The sequence below is a fragment of the Malassezia japonica genome, chromosome 3 (assembly GCF_029542785.1).
Source record: "Malassezia japonica chromosome 3, complete sequence".
Taxonomy (NCBI): domain Eukaryota; kingdom Fungi; phylum Basidiomycota; class Malasseziomycetes; order Malasseziales; family Malasseziaceae; genus Malassezia; species Malassezia japonica.
In genome coordinates, this window is record NC_083372.1 from 116,272 (window position 1) to 141,583 (window position 25,312).

At 58.4% G+C, this 25,312-nt stretch overlaps 8 protein-coding genes across 8 annotated transcripts; 4 read left to right on the forward strand and 4 right to left on the reverse strand.

Moving 5' to 3' along the window:
- Positions 1 to 572: 572 nt before the first annotated feature.
- On the reverse strand, positions 573 to 2,207 carry MJAP1_001915 (uncharacterized protein; the record flags this gene model as incomplete). The annotated part of the gene is made up of 1 exon (XM_060265863.1): positions 573 to 2,207. The coding sequence occupies one exon, from the start codon at positions 2,205 to 2,207 to the stop codon at positions 573 to 575; it is 1,635 nt and encodes a 544-aa protein (XP_060121846.1).
- Positions 2,208 to 2,357: 150 nt separating this feature from the next.
- On the forward strand, positions 2,358 to 3,118 carry MJAP1_001916 (NAD(P)H-hydrate epimerase; the record flags this gene model as incomplete). The annotated part of the gene is made up of 2 exons (XM_060265864.1): positions 2,358 to 2,636; positions 2,720 to 3,118. 2 exons carry the CDS (start codon positions 2,358 to 2,360, stop codon positions 3,116 to 3,118), a joined length of 678 nt encoding a protein of 225 aa, XP_060121847.1.
- A 293-nt stretch (positions 3,119 to 3,411) lies between these two features.
- MJAP1_001917 (uncharacterized protein) lies at positions 3,412 to 5,990 on the reverse strand (the record flags this gene model as incomplete). Its single annotated transcript, XM_060265865.1, has 3 exons — positions 3,412 to 3,472; positions 3,559 to 3,990; positions 4,045 to 5,990. 3 exons carry the CDS (start codon positions 5,988 to 5,990, stop codon positions 3,412 to 3,414), a joined length of 2,439 nt encoding a protein of 812 aa, XP_060121848.1.
- A 1,612-nt stretch (positions 5,991 to 7,602) lies between these two features.
- ROM2 (RHO1 GDP-GTP exchange protein 2) lies at positions 7,603 to 15,112 on the forward strand (the record flags this gene model as incomplete). Its single annotated transcript, XM_060265866.1, has 3 exons — positions 7,603 to 11,490; positions 11,856 to 12,681; positions 13,071 to 15,112. 3 exons carry the CDS (start codon positions 7,603 to 7,605, stop codon positions 15,110 to 15,112), a joined length of 6,756 nt encoding a protein of 2,251 aa, XP_060121849.1.
- A 29-nt stretch (positions 15,113 to 15,141) lies between these two features.
- Positions 15,142 to 18,431, reverse strand: POL3 (DNA-directed DNA polymerase; the record flags this gene model as incomplete). The annotated part of the gene is made up of 7 exons (XM_060265867.1): positions 15,142 to 17,673; positions 17,696 to 17,810; positions 17,841 to 17,980; positions 18,003 to 18,190; positions 18,213 to 18,278; positions 18,301 to 18,395; positions 18,418 to 18,431. The coding sequence occupies 7 exons, from the start codon at positions 18,429 to 18,431 to the stop codon at positions 15,142 to 15,144; spliced, it is 3,150 nt and encodes a 1,049-aa protein (XP_060121850.1).
- A 295-nt stretch (positions 18,432 to 18,726) lies between these two features.
- PIM1 (endopeptidase La) lies at positions 18,727 to 22,503 on the forward strand (the record flags this gene model as incomplete). The annotated part of the gene is made up of 1 exon (XM_060265868.1): positions 18,727 to 22,503. The coding sequence occupies one exon, from the start codon at positions 18,727 to 18,729 to the stop codon at positions 22,501 to 22,503; it is 3,777 nt and encodes a 1,258-aa protein (XP_060121851.1).
- Positions 22,504 to 22,587: 84 nt separating this feature from the next.
- Positions 22,588 to 24,063, forward strand: MJAP1_001921 (uncharacterized protein; the record flags this gene model as incomplete). The annotated part of the gene is made up of 1 exon (XM_060265869.1): positions 22,588 to 24,063. One exon carries the CDS (start codon positions 22,588 to 22,590, stop codon positions 24,061 to 24,063), a length of 1,476 nt encoding a protein of 491 aa, XP_060121852.1.
- Positions 24,064 to 24,093: 30 nt separating this feature from the next.
- Positions 24,094 to 25,241, reverse strand: MJAP1_001922 (uncharacterized protein; the record flags this gene model as incomplete). Its single annotated transcript, XM_060265870.1, has 2 exons — positions 24,094 to 24,326; positions 24,350 to 25,241. The coding sequence occupies 2 exons, from the start codon at positions 25,239 to 25,241 to the stop codon at positions 24,094 to 24,096; spliced, it is 1,125 nt and encodes a 374-aa protein (XP_060121853.1).
- Between the last annotated feature and the right edge of the window lie 71 nt (positions 25,242 to 25,312).

Genomic DNA, 25,312 nt, shown 5'->3' on the forward strand with positions numbered 1-25,312 from the left:
CAGGATGCTGTGGCTGCTGCTATTGCATGCAACCGCGACCCCGCTCTTGCCCGGAAGGAAGTGGCGGATGAGTTACTGAAGGAAGACCGTCGCGAAGAGATTCTGGAATCTCTACGCGCAGGTGTCCGTGTTGTTGCCAGTGTAAAGCAGCATCGTATGGGCGCCAACCTTAGCGCAAAGCACGCCCAGGACATACTCGATCCGACCAAGGCGTCGTCCACCTAAGGTATTATTGTGATCACTTGAAACAACCGGCTAATCGGCCCTACAACCTGTCTAAATGTTAATTGGTCGTGTTACCCTCCTCCAACCTTTCAAAAAAATAAATCACATTGTCATGGATTATGACAGTGTCATTCTCTACCCCGGCATTCCCATCATATGGGCCCCTGTACATTCCGAGTAATCCTATCCGATGTAAAATGCTCTAAATTTCATCGCATTCTCAAAGTGCATGTCTCTGCCATCCATTCTATCCTTCACCCTGGTTCAAAGCTCATGCAAGCAATGTCTTAATGAAGGAGCTCTGAGTTTACTACAAATCAAATCAGCGTAAGGCGCTGTGTGTTATCCTATTCCTCCTTCTCCTCCTCCTTCGACTCATTGGCCGCATTCAGCACGAGGTCAGCACGTTGCGTGACCAGGCCATGGCGAAGGCGGTAGAAGATGTTGCTGAGCGTGAGGCGGAACTTGGGCTTGTCCGTCTTGGGGTCCTTGACCCAGAATCCATAGCCATTCAGAACGTAGAAGACGTACTGAAGACGCTCGAAGCGACTGCACAGGAATAACACGAACCAAAGGCACAGTTCCATGTAGGTGAAGAACTCGAGCTGGCCACCCGGTGCACTCTCCTTGATGAAGCGAATCACGTCGACCCACAGGCGCATGTCATGAGGCTTGGGGCGTGTCTTCGGGTCGTTCAAAAACAGACTAAGAATGCGGGCATATACGCCAATGTGGAAGTGGCCGACGGTGCCAACAGCGTCGTGGAAAGTCGAGTTGGTGCACACAACACTCCAGTCATTGATCGGGAACACCTGCAGGTACATGTTAGGACGAGAGTAGCCCTCCGGGAAGAGATAGTCGGGCAGGAAGTCAAACGAGGGACGCTCGAAGCCACCAGCCATGACAATGATATCAGCCTCGCTGAAACGCATCTCGCCTTCCTCGCCCTTCTTCTGACCACGCTTGCGAGCATTCCACTCGATACCATCGCCTTTGACCTTTAGCACGTCACCGCGTTCGTAATCAGCCTTGCCTTCGCGCACGAGCGACAGGACCTTGTTGTTGACGATGGGCGTACCAGTGTAGAAGCCCTGGACAGGAGCCATCTTCTCCGTAAGTTCGCGGTAGTGGAACGTCTTCAGGAACATTTCAGGGACGAACGACAATGGCATCTCACGGCCAAAGGGCTGGAGAGAAAGCAGACAATCAACGACAAAGTTGCGCGGAATAACCCACTTGTCACTGCGAGCCAGGATGGTCGGCTTGTTGGCACCCTTGTTCACAGCCAGCTCCAGAGCCTCGACACCACTAGCACCACCACCAACAATGAGCACGTTCTTGCCCTCAAAGTCGATGTTGTCCAGCTGGCTCGAGTGTACAATCTTGCCCTTGAACTGCTCTTCACCCGGAAGCTTGAGCATCTTAGGCTTTCCGCACGTTCCAATCGTCACGACAAGACCATCAAAGATCTCGGACTGATTTCCGTTGATCACCCAGCGCGAATGGCCCTCCTCGCCCTCGAGCTTGGTCGAAGAAGAATGACGCTCGACCTTGGTGACACGAGTGTTGAAGCGGGTACGGTTCTTGAGGCCATAAACATTCCAAATCTTGCGGATGTTCTGGAGCACCTGGTCACGGTGGGGATACCAGTAAGTCCAGTGCACGAGAGGATGGAAGCGGTACAGCATCGAGTTGATCTGAAGACCACTCGTCGAATTCACATTAGCCCAGATACCACCCGACTCGGATGCGGCCTCAAAGATTGTAACCTGGAAACCTTGCGCAACCAGTTGAGAAGCGGTGGAAATGCCCGAAAGACCAGCGCCGATCACGGCCACATGACCAAACTTGTTCTCGGGACGGGGAACAGGGGGGAGGGGACTGAAGAAATACGAGATCAGCACCTCAATGCACTCATAAATATAGAGCAAGACCGCATTGAGGAGACCGAAAACGCAGCAGCAGATGCCACAAGCGCCCATCGTGGATAGGAGGTGACGATCTGAACGCGCCTGTCCCTGCTTGACCAAAGCAACGGGCTCTATGTCCGCATCCAAATCCGGGCATGTATGATTACATAATCGTTGCACAGACCACCTGGACCCTGCCACCACAACGCCACTATGCTCGCGATGCGGTTTTTGACAAGCGCGGCTGCACAGCAGATTGACCGGGATCTGATGTCGGAAGCCGGAGGGTTTAGCATTGATCAGCTCATGGAGCTCGCCGGACTTTCGTGCGCAGAGGCTGTATTCCACAGCTACCCGCCTGCCCAACACAAGCGCATCTTGGTCGCCTGTGGCCCGGGCAACCAGGGCGGCGATGGTCTTGTAGCGGCGCGCCATCTGCACCACTTTGGGTACAGCCCTACAATCTGGTACCCCAAGGCAAAACAGGCCCCTCTATTTGACGTATGTGGCTGAAGCTAATTCAGGGATTGGTTCAACAACTCCGTAATCTCTCTGTCCCATTCATTGACACGAATGCATTTGAGACGCAGGTAAGCAAGGAGACGGATGTCGTTCTCGACTCGATATTCGGGTTCTCTTTCCATGGTGAGCCGCGCGAGCCGTTCCGCTCTGCACTTGAAGCGATGATTCGCGCTCAAAAGGCACAGCGCGCTGTGCCGATTGTCTCGGTCGACATTCCATCTTCGTGGAACGTCGATGAAGGCCCATCTACATCCGAGCTGGCCTCTTCGTTCCAGCCCAATGTCCTTGTGTCACTCACCGCACCCAAAATGGGTGTCGCTTCGTTTGCAGGCGAGAAGCACTGGCTTGGCGGCCGCTTTGTTGACCCTACGGTATCAGCCAAATATGATTTACAGCTGCCTGCCTATCCTAATACGTCACAAGTAGTAGACATCACCGGAGCAAAACCGCTTGATGTGTAGAACCCTTATCATTAGAACCATTGTCTCTACAATAGATCGGCAAGTGAGATATTTACTCAGTGTGCCCCGAAGGGGGACGGTACGGCGAGAGAGGGGCTGTGTCGTGCCGAGCATCCACCTGGGCACCAGTGCCAGCTTCATGGGGCGCAGGGAATGCCTCTGAGTAATTTTGTTCAGGTGAAAGGTTAATCCGCACTGGCGCGTCATCCGCCAGGTATGGTGTTTCGCTGAGATTGACGAGCGAGGCCCGGCTCTGGTTGTCCTCGTAATAATACGCGATCAAATCGGTCGCACTAGCCGTGGGCGGCAGAGGTGACACAGTAGGCCGAGACGGGATAAGGGAGCTGGGTATAGCTTGCAAAGCACCTTGTGCCGTAGCGTCCCTTTGACTTGGCATCAAAGGTAGATGCTGGCTTGAAGACTTGGGCGATGTCGAGTACAAATCAGACGCAAACTGTGGCCCATTGTCCGATCCCTGGCGCACGAATTGTGGCATAGGATACTCATAAGTGCCTTGGCGTAGGGGAGGGACATCGTCGCTCTTTGCAAGTGCGGAAAAGCCAGAATCATAACTCATCATACTGGAGGGGCGCTTGGCAAAGGGAGCCGGTGGCTGGAAGTCAAATTCATTGTCAGTATCATTAGGTGTCGTTGCATATTGACGGTGTATCATGGCCTGGTACGGGTCACTAACCATCTCATGATTCGCGTCACTGGATGGGTTGAACGGCAACGAGATGACAGAATCACGTTTGATGTCACCCAGCATGATATCATTTTCTTTCGAAGTGACACCTTCGCTGTCCAGTTCAGTTAGCACCGAGCTGCTTTCAACCGGTCCTTCGTAGATGTCTGACAGATTGTTCATCATGCTGGCGTGGACAATAGGAGTCAATAGGGGCTCGTGTAAGAAAGGGTGACCAAACTGGCGCATCAGCCTCTGCCGGTCGGCGTCGTGCACATGCACCTTAGTCCTGGCCAAGTCCATCGCCGACGGGGTGTACCACATGAACTTGGGCTCAAGCTTAAAGTGGCAATAAACACGGAACGCGATTACGAATAGCACAGGCGGGATACAAGACACGGCCTCGACCCAGGATTGGTACAGCCCGACAACAATCGCAATAATGATTTGCATGCACCCAATCACCACGAGCAGGCGATTGATGACGATACTCCACAACCGACCGCCGGTTTCGCTTTTCGTCCTGTACACATAGAGGAACTGGTACTTGTATACGACCGATGCCATCCAAAATACAGCCGCAACAAATGCGACGACAAGCGGTGCAAGCGGTGCATAGACAGTGCCGATGGCGGCAAGGAATAGCAGCTCGGCATAGTACGTCCAGTACAAGAAGAAAGGCGGCCGTGCAATCTCGAAAAGCTCACGCGGCGTACGAAGTGCGGTGTGTTTGTGAATCCAGACCACAACGAGGCGGTAAATCTGTGCCAGCTCGAAGAGCTGCATATACCCTTTCAGGACAATCCACGTCATCCAGTACCCGGACAAGCCCTGGAACCGCTTTGCGATACGTTCAAGCAGTGGCTTCCACAGCTCCGATAGAATTTGGGATGCCGCCTCGTGTCTGCGTACCTTGACGATAAGAATCACTGCCACGTCCAAAATCACACTGATTAATGAAAAGATCAAAAAGTGTGTCAGGATAAGAAAGGCAAAATACTGGCCACAGAGCGCTGCATCGCGCGACTCACGCGTACGCACGCCGCGGTACATTGCAATCTGCCGCATAATAATGGGCAGGCCCAATGCAAAGAGCATAGAGATAACGGGTGGGAGCAGACCTGATACAGCAGCAAACGACAGCTGGCTCCTAGCTTGCCAGTCGCGAAGGAATGTGAGATTATCGCGAAACGCGTTCATGTTTGCGATCAATGCAACGACAGCGAGGGGAATAAGGTTGACACAAAATAGAAGGGCGTAGTACACAAGACCCAGTGTTTTGTTCTTCCGGCGTTGCTCCCGCGACATGACAAGGTTCTGCCAAAGGATGTCGCGTGGAGATGAAGCAAGCTTGATCCGCATGCCTAGCGCCCGCTTTTTGCTTAGTGCCTTGGCCACCGTGTGTGCGTAGGCAATGGCAGCAAAGGAAGCAAACCCGTACGACATGGGCTCACCCTCGACCTTGTCCGAACGTGCCTCGCTGATATCCCGCTGAATGCTTGTGAGTTCACCTGTGTAGTAGTCGATTGCATCCACTTTGGCGCCGCCCATGAGATTCTCCATGTGCCCGCCCACACGAACCAGCGGCCGTTTTGCGTGTTTGTGCCGCAGGACCTTGTTCAGGCACGACTCTAGCCTCATGACTGTCTCTTTTTGCTCGTGCATAAGCTCAGGGAGATTGTTCATAGAGCGGCCGATCTGAACTTCCGAGAGAGGATAAGGGATGTGGGCGCTTGTGAGCGCTTCGCGCAGACCACTGTCACTTTGGTATTGGGGAGGGATATCTGTGATCATCAGGGCACGAGAGTAGTAGCTGCGCTGGTACTGGACCGAAGTAAAAAAATCTTGGCGCAGCGCAATCACCTTTCTGTAGTACAAAAAGATGAAGGTCAAGGCGATCAGTGTGGCTAGGTAGCTGAGGGTGACGTGTGCCCACAAGCGCGGCCCGCTGACCTGGTTCATCGTGACATACAAGAGATAGTCCTGGTCATTTTGTTGGGAGGTTGTATTGCCCTGTGCATCTGGCTGCGTATTTGTCTTGACATGGGACAGGCTGTATGACAAGTCCACAGGGATCAACACCACACAAGTGAGCGCTGCAATAATAGTGAGCGACCACCGGACCATGTGCAAAAAGTATAGGAATACAGTCGCATCAGTCCCGGCCGCCGCCTTAACATCTGGCATGCTCTTGCGCAGCACTGAAGGCAGCCATCGGAAAGTTGTCTTAGAAAACTCAGACTGCGCATAGCCTCGGCCCGCGTATTTCGTCTTGGGAGCATATAAATTCTGGGTTAGGCGCCCTACATACCTTGTGCCGTGGGCGCAAAAAGAAAAAGACACCAAGTGTCACCACGCCAAGTCCAAAGAAGATGGCAATGAACAAACCCACAGCTGAAGAAGAGCCGCGCTTGGACTGGGTCAGGGAGGGAAACGTACAATGCTATCCGACAGGTTATTGAGGATTGCACTAGACGCATTGGAGTCCTGTGTTTGTGGCGTTGCCATCGTCAATTCGACGGCGACGCCAGGACGGCGGAAGACAGGCTGCGCCGTGCACACCAGTTCCACGCACTTCCGGCGGCTGTGCCTCCACACAATTAAAATCAGGGCAGTGCTGACTGATCGGGTACGCGTTGACCGGGGATCGGCTCCACATTGGTGCCGCAGTCGCGCAGCCGAGAGGCACGCTATTCTGGTGCACTGGTAAGAATCCGTTTGTTCTCTTGTCGGACTGTCAGTGTCAAAATTAGAACAATGATTTTCGTCCGCTCGATCAAGCAACGTATGAAGTCTCACTATCGTGGTCTTACTACTTATCGCATCTGAGCTTACAGGCGCTCCTTACTTGCGTAGTTCCCAGTAGAGAATAAGCTCTCCGAACCCTTTGTGCCAGCCCTGCGCCGATGCCTGCCGCTCCACAATGCCGGCGGCCAGTTAAAACTTAATTTCAAATATACCAAATGCAGGACGGTGGAGAAATGGGAAAATGCGAAAGCGGGACAATTGGCGCAGGGCTGCATCCTGGTCAGGGCCACATTGTGACGTTCGTGGCGCGTCTGTGAGAGGGACACTTTCTCTTTCCACAACAGCGTACTCAGCCGTTACCAGCTGGTCGTGTACAGTGGTTTTTGTGACTGTTACTACGTCAGTTGCGAAGCAGCGCACCTCTTGCCACCCGAGTCGAGCGCCTGAGCGCAGCTTGACGCGTCGAGCCTAGTTCCTGGCAGAGAGGTGTCTGTGTTATAGCCTGACACGGACCCTGATGCCATACGGTTCACACGAGCCCGCCTCGGCGGACAAGCGCACGGCCGCGTTCGAAGACATCTTTGGGCGCCCTTCGCTCAGCTCAAAGTCGAGCTTCTCCGGCACGCCTGCGCAGCCGCCGCGCCGTGCGCAAGGTTCACTACCCCCAAATCAGAACACGAATGTGCGTCCCAGCTATATGCAAAATCCGCGCTGGAACTATCCCATGGGCGCACCACCTGCACACCCGGCTCCTCATGGCCCACCTGCTGGTTATGAGCCGTACCGAGCTCAGTCGCAGCCGTCCCTTCCAGGAGCAGCGCGCGCGCGCGAGGCGATCCGCCATGCGAGCGTTAGCCCGCACGCCCCTCCGGCGCGCCATCCTCCGGCGCCACAGACGCCGGCGGTACCGGTGACACGCACGCGGATGTACGGCTCAGTCAGCAACTCGTCGGCGCCTGTGCCACCTCCCATTACACGCCATGCGAGCGCGGCGGTCGCTTCAGCAGACGCAGGCCTCGCAGCTGAACCGATCCGCTCCGTCTCTGCAGGTATGGGCCTGATGGCGATCCAAGATACCCCGCCGTCGATTCCCAAGTCGGTCGTTATGCAGCAAGGCCACTTTATGGACTCGGTCTTCCCCGGGATCGGCACGAGCGGTTCGCCTGCTCCATCTATGACTGACAGCAGCCGCGGTGGCTCGTCGAGCTCGATGGGCATACAGGCAACATCGTCTACCGCCTCGCTTGTATCGCAGCCCGGCCACACCGACGGCCGTCTCACCATCCCGGCGAACGCCGAGCCTTCTGCCGACTGGAATTTTGACTTTGGTGCACCAGACGACAGCGCCGCACCGACGACCGAGCTTGGCGATGACACGCGCTCGCTGAACGGCGGCGAGTTTGCCTCTCTTCCGGTTCGGGTGCGCCCTTCGAGCGATCCCAAGATGCAGGCGCTCTCTAGTGCAGCTCGTACCAACTATGCGGCGAATGGCACTGGATTTGACACGCCTGTCGCCCTGTCGCAGCTGCGCGATACAGGTGCAGGTATGGATGCGGTGCTGCGGTCGAACGCGTCGTCGCCCACGGCGGTGCCGCCGGATGCTACGTCGATCATCTCGCGCAAGAGCTCGCGTGCGTCGCTCGCACCCATTATCGTACCGAGCGGACAGTCGAACCTGAACAGTGCCACTTCCCCGGTGGCACGCCGCAGCCGGACGGTGGCCAACCCTGCACTCCTGTCCGAGGTGGCGCGTGCATTTGTGCAAAGCATCAATACAGCCGAACAAACCAAGGATGGGCTGTCGTATTCGGATGCGTTTGACGGTCGCCATGCGGTGGACCGCCTTGCGGCGATTATCCGCACGTCGGATCGCAACCTTGCGCTGCTGCTGGGCCGTGCTCTCGACGCACAGAAACTCTTCCACGATGTGACGTACGACCACCGATTGCGCGACTCGGCCAAGGAGCTATACCAATTCCGCTGGCAGCATGGCCAAGGGGGCCACTTTTTGGGCGATGGCAGCGATGCGACTCTGGTTGACTCGCAGGTTCTTTCGTCGCGCTCGTCCATGCGCTCCGTCACGTCGCGCCGTGACTCGTCACATTCGGCAATGAATGCGAATTTGGCGCCCATGTCAAAGCTCGCCCCTGATGACGAGCACGACATGGACACCACAATGACCACCGAGATGGGCGACAGCCGCGTATTTGACGACGAGAGGTTCATGAGTGGCGCCCCGAAGCGCGCGCCGGGTGTACCGACGGGCGTCTTTACGCTACTTACGCCGTGCTACAGCCCGACCTGCTCGCGGAACACGCCGTGCTACAGCATTGCATGCCCTCGTCACCTAGACCCCCAGGCGCGCGTGCACATGGTGCCGCAGCCTGTAGTCGACGCAGGCGAGGTGCAAGAGAGTGCCGTGGACATTTCCAGCCAGCTCTGGGCCGAATCAGTGCCGAAGGAGGTGTATGAGAGTGTGCCGGAGCGCGAGCGCAAGCGCCAGGAAGTCATCTTTGAGATCATTGCCACTGAGCGTGGCTTTGTGCACGATCTCGAATACCTGCGCGACTTTTGGATTCAGCCGCTGAGCACGCAGCACATTATCAACCGTGGACAGCGCGCCGCATTTGTCAAGACGCTCTTTTTTAATATCCTGGACATCCTCGCTGTGAATCACCGCGTGAGCGAACTGCTGACCCGTCGGCAGAAGCAGCGCCCGGTGATCGAGTGCATTGGTGATATCTACCTGGATATGGTCGGCGAGTTTGAGCCGTTTGTGCAGTACGGTGCGAACCAGATGTACGCGCGGCACAAGCTCGAGACGGAGAAGTCGACGAATCCCTTCTTTGCTCTCTTTGTCGAGGATACCGAGCGCAAGGCCGAGTCACGCAAGCTCGAGCTGAACGGATACCTGACGAAGCCCACGACGCGTCTGGCGCGCTACCCGCTGCTGTTTGAGCAGATGCTTAAGTATACCAACGACGAGAATCCGGACAAGACGCTACTTCCGCTCGTCATTCAAAAGATCAAGGCATTGCTCTCACGTGTTAACCACGAGACGGGTCGCAGCGAGAACCGCATGCAGCTAACGCAGCTCAGCCAGCAGCTCTTTTTCAAGCCGGGAGAGACAGTGGATTTGCGCCTGGGCGACGATGAGCGTGAGCTGGTGTTTAAAGGCACGCTCAAGAAGCGCAGCGGGACGCAAAGCGACAATGCGGACATCCACTTGTATCTCTTTGACCATGCGCTGCTTATGGTCAAGCACAAGATCGTGCACAAGAATGATCTGCTCAAGGTCTACCGTAAGCCGATCCCGCTCGAGCTGCTCCAAGTCACGGTATACGAGGACGTGCCCACCGGCAAAGGCAATGCGACGCGCACCAAGTCGGTCATGTCGCGCTCTTCGATCGGCAAGCGGACGAGCATCGGGCCATCGCCGGGCCAGCCAACGTCCAAGCAGGACGCCAAAACGGGCTACGCAATCACCTTTACGTGCCTCGGCAAGAAAGGCTACTCGCTCACGCTGTGGGCGAGCACGGTGGTTAGCCGCGAAAAGTGGTTCGAGCACATCGAGGCGCGGCAAGAGGTGCTGCGCAACCGCAGCACTGTCTTTGATATTGTCCCGCTGTCGACCATGGTCGACATTCCGAGCAATCGCATCACCTGTGCCGTGCCATTCGACTTTGGCCGCCAGATCATCTACGGCAAAGACGATGGTGTGTACCTCTCGGACCTGCGTGCAGGTGCCCAGCCTCCGGTCAAGGTCCTGCCGCTGATTGGCGTGACGCAGGTCGACGTGCTCGAAGAGCACCAGATCCTGATTGTGCTTGCCGAGCAGTCCGTATACACTTTCACACTGGATGCGCTAGACTCGGCAGACCCCGTCGGCTCGTTGAAGCGCGGGCGCCGCATCTCGTCGCACACCACCTTTTTCCGTGCCGGTGTCTGCATGGGCCGTACGCTGGTGTGTGTCGTCAAGTCGGGCCCGCTCTCTTCGACGATCAAGACCCTGGAGCCGATCGAGCAGAATGTGCGCTTTAAGAAGCAGCCGACTTTCCGCAAGCTCCTGCAAGGTGGCCAGGACACGCTTCGTGTGTTCAAGGAGTTCTACATCCCTACCGAGTCGAGCTCGATTCACTTTTTGAAGTCGAAGCTGTGCGTTGGCACGACCAAAGGCTTCGAAATCGTGGACCTCGAGACACTCGACACGCAGGGCCTGCTCGACCCCGCCGACACTTCGCTCGACTTTGTGCAGCGCCGCGAGAATGTAAAGCCGGTCGCGATTTACCGCATCGACGGTGAGTTCTTGCTGTGCTACAACGAATTTGCGTTCTATGTCAACAAGAATGGCTGGCGCTCCAAGGGCAACTGGATCATCAACTGGGAGGGCAACCCCACTTCCTTTGCGCTCCACCACCCCTATGTGCTGGCATTCGAGCCCAACTTTGTCGAGGTGCGCCACGTCGACACCGGCGCGCTGCACCAGGTGATTACCGGTCACAATCTGCATTGCATCTTTGCTGACTCGATCAACGCATCGCTTGGCTCGAACCGCAGTGCAGCGCGGTCGCAGGTGGGCAAGGTGGTCTTCCCTGGGCGCCACGCTTCCATGGCGCCCTTTGCCGCGCCGGGCTTGCCGTACAGTCCCACGCCCGTCGAGGCCTTTGGGCCTGCCAGCCCGACTTCGTCTGTCCCGCCGCAATTTGGCCGCGGCTCGGTTTCTGGCTCGCCCGTGCCCAACTCGCCATACACTCAAGGCTTCGTGTCCCCACCGCCGATGGCCGGCGTGCCGGGCATGCCCCGCCCCTCGATTCCCGCTTATGGCATCCAGTCGCCGACTTCGGGTGCCTCTTCGCCCAAGCCGCAAAATCCTGTGCTTGAGTCGGTGATTGCTAGTCGCAACCACATTGTATTTGTCGGAGACTCTTCTGTATACTCCGTCCGCCTCCATAATGCGATTCCCCCAGCTCCGTAGCACGAGCAGCATGCCTCCACATATCGGGCCCGATCAAGTCACGAGTCTTCCGGCAAAACTCGGAATTGCCCGGTCAGCTACGCAACCCTAATCGTTGACTTCCTTGGGGCTGCGTCGGTATGACGGCAAGCAGGAAGCGGGCTATGAGCGATGCCCATAGCCCAGTTTCAGAACAGCGTGACGAGCGTACAGGTGCGCAAGAATCGCTCCCCGCGGGAGCGCCGTGCACCGCCAATCCACAACGCGACGCAGAGGGACATTTGAAAGCGCCACTGGGTCACGCAGCCCCCTATTCACACAAGCTCCCGCATGGCCGCAGTACAGCCGAGACTAAGGCGCATCAGCGCCGACCGGTGATGGACACGGACGAGTTGGCTGCGCTCGAGGCTCCTATTCTTCCTCCGACACCGAGCAGCGTGACGCGGCGCCCTCCTCATCGTACAGCGCAGCGCGCGCCCATCTCGAACTCACGCTGGGCTTCGGTCTTGCTAGAGCTGGGCGCAACAGCGAGTGGACTGAGCTTGGCCGTGAGTTACGAAAGCCGGCGGAGTCTCAAGTATTGCATTTCCTGGCTGCAGTACGCGATTGCGCATACAGAGCACCACATTGCTGTGCTCCGGGCGCTTATTGAAAGTATGCGCCAGAACCCCGACACGGTGGTTGGACCGGTCGCGCAGCAGCTTGTGCAAATCCAGACGGATATCACCAACATCATTCGCTCGGTGATCACCGTGGCCAGTCGATACGCGAGCGATGCGCTGCCGGATTACGCGTGCAAGCTGGTACGCCAGTTTATTTTGAGCCTGCCAGAATGCTGGTCCAATAAGCTGGCTTCTCTGCATCTCTCTGAAGCCGATTTGCGCGCCACTCCTACGGACAGTGAGAAGGGCGTTATTCCGGCCTATCTGCCTACTGCGCGATGCGAGCAGGCTGCTACAAAAATCCTGACCTTGGCCGTCGAATCGCTCGACATTATCCGCAACGTTGCCCAGGTGATTGGCGACGTCGTTGACCGCGCCGATAGCTGGGCGGAGCGACTTAGGTTGGTCCAGTTCGAGGAAACCGATACCATTGAAGAGGACGAAGAACCGCTGTCCTTTGACAGAATACCCGAGGAAAAAGACGCGTACCCGGATCCCCCTGAGGAAGAGATTAGTGGAGCGGAGGCCACGGACAAAGCTGTGTCCACACAGGATACGGCGATGCCAGACGAGGGACTTGAACACGAACACCAGTACAAGCGATCGCGGCACTCCGAGCATTTCTGATCTATTTGCGATTATGTAACTTGAGCACCATGAATGTACCTTAGACACCACCCATACAACAATTGTACCCTACACCACTGTGCAGCGCTCCACAGCTTTGGGCGCCCGATCGATCACGTGGCGCCAAAGATTTTTTACGAGGCATTGTCCACTTCCCTCGCTGCACCATGGGACGTCGTCAGAAGAACAAGCAGGCCCCGCCTCAGCCGTTTGCTGAACCCAAACAAAGGCAGGAGAAGAGGGGTGTGAAGCAGCAAAAGCCAGGTGCAAAGCCAGCCAGTGCACCGGCTCCGGCCGCGAAGCCGGTGGCTCGCCAGGCGCCCAAGGCGCCGGTGAAGGAGACGCGTGGCGGCAAAAAGGCTGCGAAGCCCGTCCCGGCTCCTGTTGAGGAGTTTGACGACGATGCCGAGTGGGACGATGAAGATATTGACGAGGACGTCGACGAGTTCGATGTTGAGAACGACGAGAGCGAGGAGGGCGAGGAAGACAAACAGGTCGACGAGCAGGATGAGGACGAGCAGGACCACGAAGGCCACGACCACGAAGAGAACTTCTCTGCGGACAATGTCCTTAGCCAGCTTGGCCTGCCCAAGGATGGCAAGAAGCTTACCGAGCGTCAAAAGAAGAAGCTGCGTGCGGAGGCGGAGCGTCTCGAGCTCCTTCTCAAGAGCTCTGGTTACTCTCTTGACGATGAGGAACAGCAAGACGAGGAGGGTGATGAAGATGAGGAAGAAGAGGCCTTTGATGAGGAGGAGGATGAAGAGGAAGGCCTCGAGGAAGGCGAGGATGATGAGGAGGGCCACGAGGAGGACGAGGACGTCGACGAGACCCTCGACGACCTTCCCGAGGATGAGTTCGACGACGACGAAGTCGAGCTTGACGGCGAGGAGCTTGACGACGACGACGAAGACGACGACGACGACGACGATGAAGAGCTCGACGACGAGGCGCTTCCTCCCGGCGCCGACGGCAGTTTCCTCCTGCCGACGGTCGAGGAAGAAGAGCAAGAAGAGCGTGCGCCTCTGGACCTCCAGCTCGTGCAGATGCGCATCCGCGAGGTAGCCAACATCCTAGGCGACCTTGCGAGCCTCGGCGAGCCCGGTCGTTCGCGTGCCGACTACCTCGAGCGTTTCTCCAAGGACGTCCAGACCTACTATGGCTACAATGAGTTCTTGACCAACATGTTCCTCGAGCTCTTCTCGCCCGATGAGGCGATTGAGTTCTTCGAGGCGAACGAGGTCCCTCGTCCTGTCACGATCCGTGCCAACACGCTCCGTACGCGCCGCCGTGATCTTGCGCAGAAGCTGATCAACCGTGGCGTGAGTCTGGAGCCTGTTGGTGCCTGGAGCAAGGTCGGTCTCCAGGTCTTTGAGAGCTCCGTGCCGATTGGCGCAACGCCCGAGTACCTTGTCGGTGACTACATGCTCCAGGCCGTCTCGTCGTTCCTGCCGTGCATTGCACTTGCGCCGCAGCCCGGCGAGCGTGTGCTGGATATGGCCAGTGCGCCCGGTGGCAAGGTGACCTACCTCTCTGCACTCATGCAAAATACCGGCTGCGTCTTTGCGAATGACAGCAACAAGGCGCGTATCAAGAGTCTTACGGCCAACGTCCACCGCATGGGCTGCCGCAACGTGGTGGTGTGCAACTACGACGGACGCCAGTTCCCCAAGGTGATGGGCGGCTTTGACCGTGTTATGCTCGACTCGCCGTGCTCGGGTACGGGTGTCATCAGCAAGGACCCCAGTGTGAAGACAAACAAGTCAAAGCGCGACTTTATCCTTCTTTCGCAGCTCCAGAAGCAGCTCATCCTCTGTGCTATTGACAGTGTGAGCCCCAAGTCGGAGACGGGCGGCTATGTCGTGTACAGCACCTGCTCGGTGACGATCGAAGAGAACGAGGAGGTGGTCGAATACGCGCTGCGCAAGCGTCCCAACGTGCGCATCGTTCCGACCGGCATCGACTTTGGCCGCGACGGCTTCAAGACCTTCCGTGGCAAGAAGTTTGACGAAAAGATGCCGCTGTGCCGCCGCATCTTCCCCCACGCCCACAACCTCGACGGCTTCTTCGTCTGCAAGCTCAAGATCGAGCTGCCCAACAAGGGCGCCAAGCGCCGCCAGGAGGCCGAGGAAGCCGAGATCGATGCGGAAGCCGAGCGCTTCATGGAGCCCGCGCCGCCCGTCAAGCAGCCCCGCAAGACCAAGGCCCAGGCCCAGGCCCAGGCGCCCGAGGCCGAAGACGCGTCGCCCTTCGATGCCAACGAGGACGAGGAGATTATGAAGCGCTCGCGCGAGCGCATGGCCAAGAGGCGGCGGACATAGATCGTCACAGTGTAGGGGTATGTAGACTATTACCACGCTGTATCAAAGCGCTGAATCACACGACTCGCATCCTCGGCATCCTTCTGCGCACGCTTCCGCTTGAAAAAGATAGGGCAGTCCTGGTTCGAGCAGAGGACGTCCTGTGAGAGCGAGCCCTGGCACCGCTGACAGCAGGTCCACAGACGGCTAAACTCGACTTCCATCGACGACGCACGCATGAGTTTCTCAAAGTACAGCTCGGCTTCGCGCGGCTTGCAGTTCTTGCACACCGCCGCGTTCTGGTCCTTGAGCGGCGTGCGGCAGCCAAGGCACTGCACCGTCTTGACGGCAAATTTCATCAGTGCACCGACGTTTGAGGTGGCCACTTGCAGCACACGCGTGTGTTCGCCGGCCAACAGCGAGTTTGCGCGCGAACCCATGATCGGCTCAAAGATGCGCATCAAGGGCTTCGACAGCTGGTTGTCGAGGTAGTAGCGTGTATCGATTGGGATGTTGTGCTCGAGTGCGTAGAGAGGGTCCTCGGACTTTTCGTAAGCGGCACTGCCTTTGCTGCCTTTGACAATCACGTACGCGACACGGTCACCGAGCGCCGGCGCCGAGCCGGCATCGCGCTTGCGCATACGCTCCGCAAGTTCGACATGTGCCTGTTTGGCTGCATAGTCCGTTTTGGCCAGCGCCTTAGAAATGACAAGCATCGACATGTCGACCTTGTTCTGCAAGAGGTCCGCAATGACTTGCTTCGCGTAATGTTCTGCACCCTGCACGTCGCGGTCGATGAGCATTTTCTTTAGGCACGTCTCAATCACCGTGCGCACAAGGCGGCAGTTGTCACGGCGCACCGTCTCGATACCCTTGGTATCCATCTTGTCGTACTTGTCGGGTTGCGTCCAGTACAGGCCGGCGTAGCGCTTCTTGTTGATCAAAAGGTACGGGAAATAGACCTTTTCGAACTCGAGCCGGATCGGCTTCACAAAGACCTGCGACACACGCTCGGCAGCCTCTGCGCCGAGCTCCATCGCCTTTTCCAGCTCTGCAACACCAAACTTAACCATGACCGAGTCCGTGTCACCGTAAATCACCACGGCATTGTGCTCATAGCCATTCGCCACAGTGTAATGCGACTCGACCTGGCGCTTGGTCTCTTCAATCATCTGACGACCAAACGCAGTGACGCTCATCGAGATCTCGAGACACGGTAGGCGTCCGACCGTTGCACCCGTGAAACCGTACACGGAGTTGGCACTGATCTTGAGCGCGAGCTGACGACCATCGAGCACGGCGCGGCGAAAAGGATCCGTCTCCTTCTTCAAGTCCGCCTTGGCCTTTTTACGCGCAGCAAGCAGGGCTTCCAGGACAGTCGGAAGCAGACCTTTGCGAACGGACGACTTGACAAAGTAGTTGTTGTTCGGCGTCACGATGTAGTCTTCATCCTGCTTGAGGTTCATGCGTTCGATGGTGCGCTTGTCCAGCAGTGTCGTGTAGCATAGATTGTGTGCCATCATGATCGAGGGATACAGCGATGCAAAGTCGAGCGTCGCAACGGGCTTGTCGTAGTAGCCCTGCTTGGGCTCCAGCACAGTCGCACCCTCGTACTGCTCGTCCCCACCGTCGCCCTTGTACGTCGGAATGAGATAACCATCTTCACGCGCCTTGCGGAAGAGCTGCGACACGACCTTGATTTGTTGACCACGGCTGAGCAGGTAGTTGAACGGCACACCGGTCACACGAGCCATCTCGGTGTAGTTGATGAAGCACATGAGTTTGTCGAGCAGGCGCTGGGGAAGGTAGGCATCCTTGAGACAGTACACAGCCAAGCGGCGGCGCGCCTCAGGCCCCGAGTTTTGCAGCTCGGTGATGAGCGAGTGATGCACGTCCTCCTTCTGCTCCTTGAGGAACTCGAACGAGACCGAGTTTAGCGAGTAGCTGCGCAGCTTGTAGTCACGCTGCATGACCTGTAGCATGTCGAGTTGCAGACGACCTTGCAGCTCCGTGTTCTTGGAGTCACGGGTTCCGTACGCTTTGGAAGAAAAGTGTGTATCCTTGACCTCGGTACGTGTATTCCGCTCGCGGCCCAGGTACGGAAAAGCCGACGCCTTGAGCGCCTTGGCGCGGTCCATGAGGTACGGGAAATCGAAGTTGGATGTGTTGTATCCGATCACCACATCCGGATCGACGCGCTGGATAAAGTCGGTCCACGCTTCAAGCATCTCGACCTCGTCTTCGAACGACATCACATGGCACCCCATAATGTGTGAGCAGGTGCCCAGCGTAAATATATTCTTGACAAACGGCGTAGATTCGCCCTGGCGCGTCACCATATTCGCGATCTGGATCACAGGGTCGATGTTGGGATCCGGAAAGATGCCCTTGCGGCCTGCGCACTCGATATCGAAACTCAGGATACGCAGCGGTGCCATCTTGAGCCATTCGCCGGTCGGCGCGTGAGAGATCACCGCGTCGGGGTTGCAGTCAATCTCGATTTGGCAGCGCGAAATGCTCGCATTGTTGCTGCGCACTGTGTAGTGCCCCGGCTTGAGCTCGATCCAATTCATGCCGACGATCTAGGTCAGTACCTCCACGTACCTGATGGTCGATCATAAACCGCAGCGTGTAGGCGACATTGTCAAACGACACCATCGAGTCGCCCGGCACGAACAAGTCGCGGAAGGAAATCTCGCCACGCTCAAACGACCGTACGCTGTGTCAGCCCGTGCCCCACGCTTGATACGTATCTCGTACACGCGGAAAGCTGCGCAGATCCGACGCCGTAATCTTGATGAAAGCAATGTCCTCCGGCCCCGAGTACTGCATGAGGTTCTTTTTGCTCTCCATGCTAATGTCGGCCACGACGCCGTTGCCAAAAGTGGTCTGTGTGAGTGGCGAGACCTACATTCAGATAGTTCTTAAAGTCGTTGCACGCAGCCGTCGTAAATCCGCGAGGAGCATTCACGTAAAAGTAGGGCAAGAATCCGTGGACGTGAACCAAGACCGAATGCCCCTCATTCGTCGCGCCGTACATGCGGATTTGCGGCGGGGCGTGAGGCAGCTGGTGTTCCTCGACATCAATCTGTTGAAATACTGGGTTAGCGAAGCAACATACCAATGCTGTCGACATTCGCGTCGATCGGCTCGAGCGCGGGGCGCTTCCAGGCCAAGGCAGGGTCGACTGTGTGAGCTTTGTGGCGTACCCAAACTCTCGTCTCCCGCGTTCGACGCGAGGCTCGCGAGCGTGTCCGTAAAAGACCCCGCCTCTGTGTCGATCTTGCGCTTTTTATTGCTTGCGCTGCGTTAGAACAGGCACCTACTCGACGTCCGCCATCGTGCGCGAAAGACGCGTCGCGTCGCGCGCCTCCACGCATTTGCCACGTGGCTTAAGTGATCGACTAGAAGGAACGACGCCTCATCGCTCCCCTCTTGCCACTTGCGACTACTAGGTGATGATTCCAAGACATCATCTCCAGCGCGTCTGGGGTTCCGGCCCAGGCGGGCGTATGCTTCGGCAAGCTTCTGCGGTCTCCCCGTTCTTTTCGGCTTTGCGCACGCCGGTGGCGGCCCAACGCTCGCCCCGCATCCTATCGCCTGCCGCGCATCTGCAGACATCGGCGGCGGCGCTCATGCCGCGCAACAAAAACTCGCCCTACCGTTCACATCCTGAAGAAGAGGAGGAGGAGGATGAGCGATCGCCTGATAACGAGCGCTCCGCCGCGCCAAACAATGAAAAGAAGGTCAAGGCGGACGACGGCAACGGTGCCTCGAGCCAGGGCGGCAGCCACCGGGAGGGCAGCAGCGCAGGCAATGGAAACAGCAACGGCGATGATGACTCGAACGGCGACAAGCCGTCACCGTCCTCGTCGCTCGTCTCGCGCAACACAGTGCCGGCTGTATACCCTCAGGTACTTGCGCTGCCAATTACACGTCGCCCCTTGTTCCCCGGCTTCTACAAGGCTGTGGTGATCAAGAACCAACAGGTGTGTGCTGCGATCAAAGAAGCAATGAAGCGCGGCCAGCCGTACGTCGGCGCCTTTTTACTCAAGGACGAAGAAGAGGACTCAGACGTCATTACGAGCCTCGACCGTGTGCACCGCGTTGGTGTCTTTGCCCAGATCACGAGCATCTTCCCTGCGCAGACCGGTACAAAAGACGGCAAGGATGAAGAGGAGGGTATTACGGCTGTGTTGTATCCCCACCGCCGCATTCGCATTGATGAGCTGATTACGCCGCTGCCGCAGGCACGCTCCTCGATCGAGCACGAGCAGGACGTCGTGGATGCTGTGGGCATCTCTGACGGAAATGCAAAGGCGACGCCGCGCACGAATGTTGAATCGGCTGATGGCAGCAAGGCGCCTGCCGACCAAAAGGTCGAGGACAAGCTTGACAACGAAGTGCGCCCCGACGGCAAACACGACGTGACCTCGAAGAAGACGGCAGGAAAGACGCAGACGCCCTCATCGATCGAGCACGAGCAGGATGTCGTGGATTCCGTGGGTGTGCCTGACAGCAATGCGGAGGCGACGCCGCGCACGAATGTTGAACCGGAGGGTGGCAAAGCGCCGACTGACGAGCAAGTCCAGGACAAGCTTGACAACGAAGTGCGTCCTGACGGCAAACACGACGTGACCTCGAAGAAGACGGCAGGAAAGACGCAGACGCCCTCGTCGATCGAGCACGAGCAGGATATTGTGGATTCCGTGGGCGTCAATGACAACAATACAGAGGCGACGCCGCGCACGAATGTTGAGTCGGCCGATGGCAGCAAGGCGCCGGCCGACCACGAGGTCCAGGACAAGCTTGACAACGAAGTGCGCCCCGACGGCGAACACGACGTGACCCCGAAGAAGACGGCAGGAAAGACGCAGGCGCCCTCGTCGATCGAGCACGAGCAGGAGCTTGTGGATTCCGTGGGTGTGCCTGACAGCAATGCGGAGGCGACGCCGCGCACGAATGTTGAACCGGAGGATGGCAAAGCGCCGACCGACGAGCAAGTCCATGACAAGCTCGAGAATGAGGTGCGCCCCGACGGCAAGCACGACGTGACCTCCAAGGCGACCGCAGAAAAGACGTACGGCGCCTCGGGCGACGTGCACATCGACGATGCCGACGTCGAAAAGGGCCCCGACATGCCGTCGCATTCGTCGCCGTTCCAGACCTCGTTCTTGCACAACTACGAAGTTTCGCTCGTGAATGTCTCGAACTTGACCATGGAGCCGTATGACCGCAAGCCGAACCAGTACATCCGTGCGGTGATGTCGGAGCTGATTTCCGTTTTCAAAGACATTGCCAACCTCAACCCCCTGTTCCGCGACCAGATTGCCAACTTTAGCATTTCGCAGGGCGCGGGCAACGTCTTTGAGGAGCCCGAGAAGCTCGCCGACTTTGCCGCCGCCGTGTCGAGCAGCGAGGTCGACGAGCTGCAAGGCGTGCTGCAGTCGATGAACGTCGAGGATCGTCTGCAGAAAGCGCTGCTTGTCCTGAAAAAAGAGCTGATGAACGCACAGCTCCAGAGCAAGATCAGCAAGGATGTCGAGAACAAGATCCAAAAGCGCCAGCGCGAGTACTACCTCATGGAGCAGCTTAAAGGTATCAAGAAGGAGCTGGGCCTTGAGAGTGACGGCAAGGACAAGATGGTCGAGAAGTTCAAGGAAAAGGCCAACGAGTTGCGTATGCCCGAGAGCGTGCGCAAGGTCTTTGACGAAGAGCTAAGCAAGCTCCAGACGCTCGAGCCGGCTGCGAGCGAGTTTAACGTGACGCGCGGCTACCTCGAGTGGCTCACTAACATCCCGTGGGGCGTCCACTCGCCGGAGAACTATGCGATCAAGCACGCTACGAGTGTGCTTGACGAGGACCACTATGGCCTGAACGACGTCAAGGACCGTATCCTCGAGTTTTTGGCGATCGGCAAGCTGCGTGGCACGGTCCAAGGCAAGATTATCTGTCTCGTGGGCCCGCCGGGTGTGGGCAAGACGTCCATCGGCAAGTCGATTGCGCGCGCTCTCGAGCGCCAGTTCTTCCGCTTCAGTGTCGGTGGTCTGAGCGACGTGGCCGAGATCAAGGGACACCGCCGCACCTATGTCGGTGCCATGCCCGGCAAGGCCATTCAGGCGCTGAAGAAGGTTGGCACCGAGAACCCCCTGATCCTCATTGACGAGGTCGACAAGGTCGGCCGTGGCTACAACGGCGACCCTAGCTCGGCGCTGCTCGAGATGCTCGACCCCGAACAGAACGCGTCGTTCATGGACCACTACCTCGACGTGCCGGTGGACCTTTCGCGCGTGCTGTTTGTGTGCACGGCCAACACCCTCGACACGATCCCCCAGCCGTTGCTGGACCGTATGGAGGTGATTGAAGTGTCGTCGTACACTGCCGAGGAGAAGCGCCACATTGCGCGCGACTACCTTGCCCCCCAGGCGAAGGAGACGTCGGGTCTCTCGCAGACGGATATCCAGCTGCCGGACGACTCGATCGACTTCCTGATCAAGCGCTACGCCCGCGAGAGCGGCGTGCGTGGTCTGCGCAAGCTCCTCGAGAAGGTCTACCGCAAGGTCGCATTCGAGATCGTCAAGGAGCACGGCGAGGAAGTCTTCCCCGAGCCGAGTGAGGACGCGGTACCGAACGAGGCGCCCGCCGCCGGCGACGAGGCGCCCAAGGTCACGACGCAGCCGCGGCGCCCGATGGAGGTGCCTGCCTCGGTCTCGGTCGTGATCACGCCCGAGCGTCTGCAAAAGTACCTCGGCCCTCCTCTATACCAGCAAGACCGGCTATACACGAACACGATGCCGGCCGGTGTTGCGCTCGGTCTCGGGTACCTCGGCAACGGCTCCGGCAGCCTGATGCCGATCGAGACGACGCTGATGCCCGGTAAGGGCCGCCTGCAGCTCACCGGTAAGCTCGGTGACGTGATCAAGGAGAGCGCTTCGATCGCACTCTCTTGGATCAAGACGCACGCGCACGATCTCGGTATCACCAAGGAGGCGCAAGAGACGCTCCTTGAGAACCGCGATGTGCACCTGCACATGCCCGAAGGCGCCGTCGGCAAGGAAGGCCCCTCGGCCGGTGTCGCGTTTGCGACGAGTCTGATCAGCCTGCTGACCGACCGCGCCCTCCCCACGACGCTCGCCATGACGGGTGAGGTGTCGCTGCGCGGAATGGTGCTCGCCGTCGGTGGCTTGAAAGAAAAGCTCCTCGCGGCGCACCGCGCTGGCGTCGAGACGGTGATCCTTCCTGCACCGAACCGCCCGAGCGTCGAGGCGGACGTGCCCAAGTCTGTGCTTGACGACTTGGACGTGCACTACGTGACAAACATCTGGTCCGCGCTCGAGATCATCTTTGGCGAGGGCCCCTGGAGCGCACAGGCCAAGACCTGGAGCCAGAACGAACCGCCGCAGGACTCATAGTGCCGATCCGCGAATGAATAGATCGGGACCTACAGCCCGATAGCCGACAAACGCCCGCGGCGCGGCAACGTCGCTTGCCCCGCCATGTCATTTCTCACGGGCCATGGATCTGGCCCGGGCGAAGGCGAAGAGAGCGATCATTTGCACCGCAGGAGCTCGCGTCTATTCGCGCCGCTAAGCCGCTTTGGCCGCCGGCGCAGCACCCTGTCGCTTCGTCGCCACGAGACAGAGGACGAGGAAGAAGGCGAGGCGCGACGGGCGTCGCAAGACGCCCCACGTAGCACGTCGCCGATGCCCCCACAAGATGCCGAGGCGCACGACGAAGATGCCATGACCGATGCCGATGATGCGGCAAGCACCTACTCGACCGATGACGAGTCGGTGCTTTTCACCGACGACGGCGGTGACGATGACGACGAAGACCCCAACGAGGACTTTGACGTGAATACCTTGCGCAACACACTGTACAATGCACACTCGCTCGGCTGCGGAAAGAGCGATTTGGTCGAGTGCTCCGCTGTGACCAACTACGAGGACGAGGACCTGCTCGACCCAGCTGCGGACGAGTTTCAAACCGCTCCCAACATTGTCTTTTCCCGCAACGAGAAGGAGCTCGAAAGCCAACGCGGGCTGTATGCATCGTCCGGCCTTCCGGTATCGATACCCGGCCGCCCTCGGCTGCTGACGACTGGCCCGCTGTTTGAGCGCAACCGGAGCACGGTGATTATGGAGTACGGCGATTACAAAGAGTGGTCGCACCTTGCGCGGCGGCCGAAGCGGTACGTCGTTGCGAGCGACGGCAGCGAGGGCTCGCAGTACGCAATCAACTGGGCCATGGGTACCGTGTTGCGCGACGGCGACGAGACGCTGATCGTGTCTGTGATGGAGACCGAGACAAAGCTTGACGCGCTCGAGGACCAGCACGAGGACCCGATGCGCCGCTCGATGCACCAGCGCATCCGCCAAGACACGGCCGTGCACCTCGCGCACCAAGCGTTTGTGCTGCTGCAGCGGACGTGCCTCAACGTGAAGGTGTCCTGCCAGGCGCTGCACGCCCGCAATGCGCGGCACATGCTCCTCGACCTCATCGACTTTTACTCGCCGACGATGGTCATTGTAGGCAGCCGTGGCATCGAGACGATCCGCGGCGTGCTTGGCAGCATGAGCCACTATCTCGTGCAAAAATCGTCCGTGCCGGTCATGGTCGCACACAACAAGCTGCAGCTGCCCCGCCTGCCTCGCGGCAAGGCGGACGTCGTGAACAATGTGCGCATGCGCCACATGCGTCTCGACCAGGCCGTGACAGAGAAGTCGAGTAATGCGACGGACCACGAGCACGACGAGGACGAGACCAAGACGACCGACCGCAGCGCCGAGCGCAGCCGTGAGCAGGACGAGCGCCTGAACCGTCTGAACCGCAAGAGTCTCGAGCGCCGCAAGGTCGACACCCAGCCCAGCGACGCCGGCGCCAGCAGCGAGCCGCAGGCCGAGCTTGCGCCGGCAATTGCCATGCTCTCCACCGCAGACGGGGACGAGAAAAGATTGCATTTGCCCACGTAGAGCTGTAGATACCCGGTGGACAGGCTATGGTCACGATGCGGTCTGCGTGTTCTCGGCGGAGGTGCGCACGGGTATGTTTTCCTGGAGCTGCTCCAGGAAGGCGGCGGCCTCGTTTGCATTCGCGAGTTTCATGGCAAAGTGCACCAGCCCTTCCTCCTCCATCGCAACAAAGCGGATGAAACGCTCCTGCTCCAAATCGCATTGCATACCGGGGAAGAGTTTGACGTTGAGAATGACTTTTAGCACGGCGTCGGAGCGCATCACTGTGTTAGGCATAAATACGTACCAAGCCGCGCTGACGTGCCGTTTTCGTGCGTGCGCAGATTGATCTTCATCGCACCCGTCCCGCGCTCTTTCCACGACTGGTCCTTGGCCATAGTAAAGAGCTTGGCACGCGCCGAGTAGATCGTCTTTTCCTCCTCTTCGCCGGTCGTCAGCTCCGTATCGGGCCTGCGCAGAGAGCGCTTGCGCACGACAATGTCCTGCGCGTCGGGCTGCAGCGCTTCCTCCTTCTCGGCTTTGGTCCAGTTCGAGGTGTCTTTTTCGGCCTCGACGGCCTTTTCAGAGAGTGCAGTCGCCGACTTGAAGGGCGCAGAGCGCGCGGCAAACGCGCCAAAGCCCAGCTGGGGGCCACCTGGCACGGGGGCCGCAATCGGGGCGGCCGTCGCCCCAGAGACAGGCGCAGTGATCGGTGTGGCAATCGGTGCAGAGACGGGCGTCGTAGACGCACTTGACACGGACGCACCGGGTGTTTCTGTCGTAGGCATTACAGCAGGCGCCGCGGCAGGAGTCGACGTAGGCATGCTGACCGCCGGGACGTCGGCGCCGGCCGCGTTGGCCACATCGGTCGCCTTCTCATCCTTCTTGCTGCCTGCCTTGGCCTCGTCGCTCTTTTTCTCTTTCACCTCCTCTTCTTTTTCCTCCTTCTTCTCCTCATTGCCTTTCACACCTGCAAAGGGACTCGCCGATGAGGCAAACGAGGAAAATGAAGGCTGCGATTCGTCTCCACGCACCTTTTTCGTCGTGGTGGCAGGCGCAGGCGCGGCTTCGGCCGCCTCTTCCTGCACAGGCCCACTCACCTCGCGCTCGCGCTTTCTCCGCGCAGGCAAGGGAGGAGGGTTGTTCTGCACCTCGCTGGGCGCCTCAGCGCGCTCGGTTTGCTGCTCGGCCTCGCTCATGCTCGCCGCGACCAAGAGCCTCCACGCTCGGCCGGGCCGTGCGCGGGCCACGTGGTTACGCCCGCGGACCC